The 3,670-nt window shown below is 41.6% G+C and overlaps 1 protein-coding gene across 2 annotated transcripts; it reads right to left on the bottom strand.

Moving 5' to 3' along the window:
• Positions 1–782: 782 nt before the first annotated feature.
• hes3.L (hairy and enhancer of split 3 L homeolog) lies at positions 783–2,964 on the bottom strand. Of its 2 annotated transcripts, none has more exons than XM_018226116.2 (4): positions 2,727–2,964; positions 2,142–2,237; positions 1,825–1,906; positions 783–1,369 (listed from the first exon to the last, which is right to left on the bottom strand). In XM_018226116.2, the coding sequence occupies exons 1-4, from the start codon at positions 2,778–2,780 to the stop codon at positions 987–989; spliced, it is 615 nt and encodes a 204-aa protein (XP_018081605.1). In that variant the 5' UTR covers positions 2,781–2,964; the 3' UTR covers positions 783–986. The 2 variants fall into 2 exon arrangements, with proteins under 2 accessions (XP_018081605.1, XP_018081607.1); XM_018226118.2 differs by having other exon boundaries at positions 783–1,366.
• Positions 2,965–3,670: the final 706 nt, after the last annotated feature.

Below are 3,670 nucleotides of genomic sequence, written 5' to 3'. Positions count from 1 at the left end.
GGATCACTGTTGTAGAAGAAGCGATTTTCCTATAAGTTTGCCAGATATCTGGCAAAATCAAATCATACTTATAAAACAAATACCGACACTGTTAGGAACACCTTACTGAAAATATTCTACAGGAGGAACTGACTGAAAATATCCTACAGACTCCAAAACTCTACAGGTCATAGTCTCTAGTTAATCTGTATGTGACTTAATATTCAAGTCAGCAGGTGATTGCACCTCTTGTCCTCCAGTTGTGTTTAAACTATATGCCCTTCCGTTTAAAGGTTGGCAGGGGTTGCTGGGAGTTCAGCTTCAAATGGAGTGTCACAAGTTGCACAATTACAGCCCTGGACTGGGAGTCAAAATAGGACCTGTCGTTTCAAGTACACAAAGGCCCAAACAGCCTTCCTTCACCAGCCCATTAAATAGTGTCTATGGCGTCTTACATCAGCCCCTCTGGCATTTTCAGAACCCACAGATTGCCAGTCCAGGCATGCACAATTATATACTGAAATATTTAAAGATTGGTTCGCAGGCCAATGTTATCTGCTCAGATCAGCAATTACCGATGTGGGACTTCTGTTTGGTTGTCACTATTGCTAGCATTCAGAAACGGATTAGATTTCTACTGTTTTTATACTAAATCTTCTCCTATTTATACTGCAGTCTGTTATTAAACCACCATGTGGTTGCTAAGGTTAGTGAGCACAGCAACGGAACATGAAAGCAGCAGGGCAAAGAGCCACAAATAAATGTCGATAGACCTTATAAAATGAGGAGTGGTCAAGCGAGCAGACATTCCTAGGTTTTTATTATGAAAAGTAATAAACTTTCAAGATATAATATCGTATTTATTTCTACAGACAAAGTCAATTTTACACATATATCTATATATAATATATAATTAATAGCTGCAGATACATAGTATATACTAGAATCCATTCTTATAAAGAACAACCTGTATTCAGCCCTGTCAGTGCTTTTTCAGTATATGGACTTCACCATGGTCTCCACACGTCTTGGCTAACAGCTCCGTGGCTAATAGGTGCCATCAGCACATGGCTCTGAACTGCTGAATGTCCTGAGGGTCGGTGAGTGGGGAGCTGACAGTCAGAGGGTGCAATTCTGCGTTTAGTCGCTAGGGAATTGCCCATATTTCCAGCCAAAGTCTGCGTGTAGGGAGCGCTGTTGGCAGGAGGTGAGGCGCTGTCCTTAGTGCTGAAATGAGAAGCGTTTACTGCCGGCAATGCTCGGGCGATGTCTTGAGTCAGGTGGGCGACTTGGCTGGACTCGTCCGCTCTCAGCAGGAATTGATTGACTCCATTAAGGCAGTTTCGGAATCCAGCTTGGTACTCAGCACTTCTGTACAGTTGAGTTCCTGCTATAACAACAAGCAGAAAGAAAGTCATTATGGTGCCAGAAGCAATGTGGGAAAAGAAGTCAACCAAGAGATCTAGAGGAAGGACAGGGGTACCAGGCAGAATAGAAGGGAAAGGAAAGAGGTGCGGAGAATACACCTTGTAGAAATAAAATGAGAAGGAATGGGGCGTGGGGAATAGAACTGGAAAATAAAGAAACAAGTGACTTGGGATAAGGCAGATAGGAGGGAAGGGCAGCGATCTGAAAGAAATGCAAAGTTGAAGAGCAGGAGAATGAAATACAACACAATACAATAATAGGAAAGAGAGAATTAGGCCCAATAGAGAAGGAGGAAAGAGAAGATGTCTGTGAGATGTGAGACACAAAGGAGAGGAGAAGGAGAGCAGTTTAAAGGGGCAGTGAGGATGGGAAGAAAGATAAAGGCTGTGTGAGCAGCTCTGGGTCTAAATGACTTACCGTGAATAGAACTCTGAAGGGTTTTCAGATATTTTACAGTCAGTTCAAGAATATCTGCTTTCTCCAGCTTTCTCTTCCGAATCTACAAGAGAGAAAAGTTCGGTTAAACTCGGCCACTTTAGCACCGGTATAATATTAATTGCACCGTCCTACAAATGTGGCATTATACCATACACTATTGGGGGGTTAATAACTGTACAGTGTATATGTGACTGATATGGGGTCAGTACAGGTATAACTGGTGCCACAGGAGGACTGTCAGTGAGAGTTTGTGTAGTCATTACTGAACATGAAGAATTGAGGTCCCCAGTACTTACATTTTGGGAATAGTGCTTTTCTAGAAGGCCTTTAAGCTGCTCCAGAGAGACATTGATCCTCGCTCTTCTTTTCTTTTCCATCAGAGGTTTCGATACCTGAACAGAGAGGAGATGAAGGGAGAGTTGAGTGTCCGGTTCCTCAATAGACAGTCAATCAGAGGACTACACACTAATACAGTACCACTAATACAGCACCACTAATACAGTACCACTGATACAGTACCACTAATACAGTACCACTGATACAGTACCACTAATACAGTACCACTGATACAGTACCACTAATACAGTACCACTGATACAGTACCACTAATACAGTACCACTGATACAGTACCACTAATACAGTACCACTAATGCAGTACCACTAATACAGTACCACAGAAGAGTACCACTAATACAGTACCACTAATGCAGCACCACTGGAACAGAACCACTGATACAGTACCACTGATACAGTACAGAGAGAGAGAGAGAGAGAGAGAGAGAGAGAGAGAGAGAGAGAGAGAGAGAGAGAGAAAAAGAGAGAGAGAGAGAGAGAGAGAGAGAGAGAGAGAGAGAGAGAGCGCGCAGTACAATATACTGACCTTTCTCAGGCTGATCGGGGTAGAGTCTTCTCGAGGTTCGGAATGTGTCCCCATGTTTGAAGGAGTTGGTTTTTGCGCAGAGATGCGGGGAATGTAGGAGTGAGGAGCGGGCAGGGCAGTGGGAGCTAGTGGGGCAATCAGGCTGGTGTGAGAGTGGGTCAGAAGAGCAGGGAGATGAGACAGATACTCTATGAGATTCCAAGTGGGACTGAGAGAGCGTCAGTGAAGGAATGCGGATTTATACACTCACTGGATTTACATCTGAATGCAGCACTTGACCCCCTGGCCTTTGGTTATCAATAGAAAGAAAGCATCAGTCCATTGCCCAGTCAACCATGAACTCATTCATGCCAGCCTTTGGTTATACAGGGGACTGCATTTTATGGGAGTCTTCATGTTGTAAAAGTCTTCTCTGTGTCTGTGTGAGAGTACAGACCCGTTTACTGATGGCGGGAGGAAAGGAAATTTCCCTCAATATGGTCAAAAACAGGAGTCTGGAGAAATCGTGTGGATAACTACAAGATGAATAGATGATGATGGTGATGCAGAGATATAGATATCAAAATAGATAGATCGATATAGATAGATGATATGTAGATAATAGATAGATGATAAATAAATAGATAGAAATAGATAGATAGATAGATAGATAGATAGATAGATAGATAGATAGATAGATAGATAGATAGATAGATAGATAGATAGATAGATAGATATGATAGATGGTAGATAGATAGATAGATAGATAGATAGATAGATAGATAGATAGATAGATAGATAGATAGATAGATAGATAGATAGATAGATAGATAGATAGATAGATAGATAGATAGATAGATAGATAGATAGATAGATAGATAGATAGATAGATAGATGAATAACTATAGATATTATCGTAAAGTAAATACAGTCCAGGTCACTATGACCTAAAATTTATTCAGACT

This window comes from Xenopus laevis, chromosome 7L (assembly GCF_017654675.1).
Source record: "Xenopus laevis strain J_2021 chromosome 7L, Xenopus_laevis_v10.1, whole genome shotgun sequence".
In the NCBI taxonomy this organism is placed as follows: Eukaryota; Metazoa; Chordata; class Amphibia; order Anura; family Pipidae; genus Xenopus; species Xenopus laevis.
Note: the sequence above shows the minus strand (reverse complement) of the source record. Positions and strands in the feature narration are given on the sequence as shown.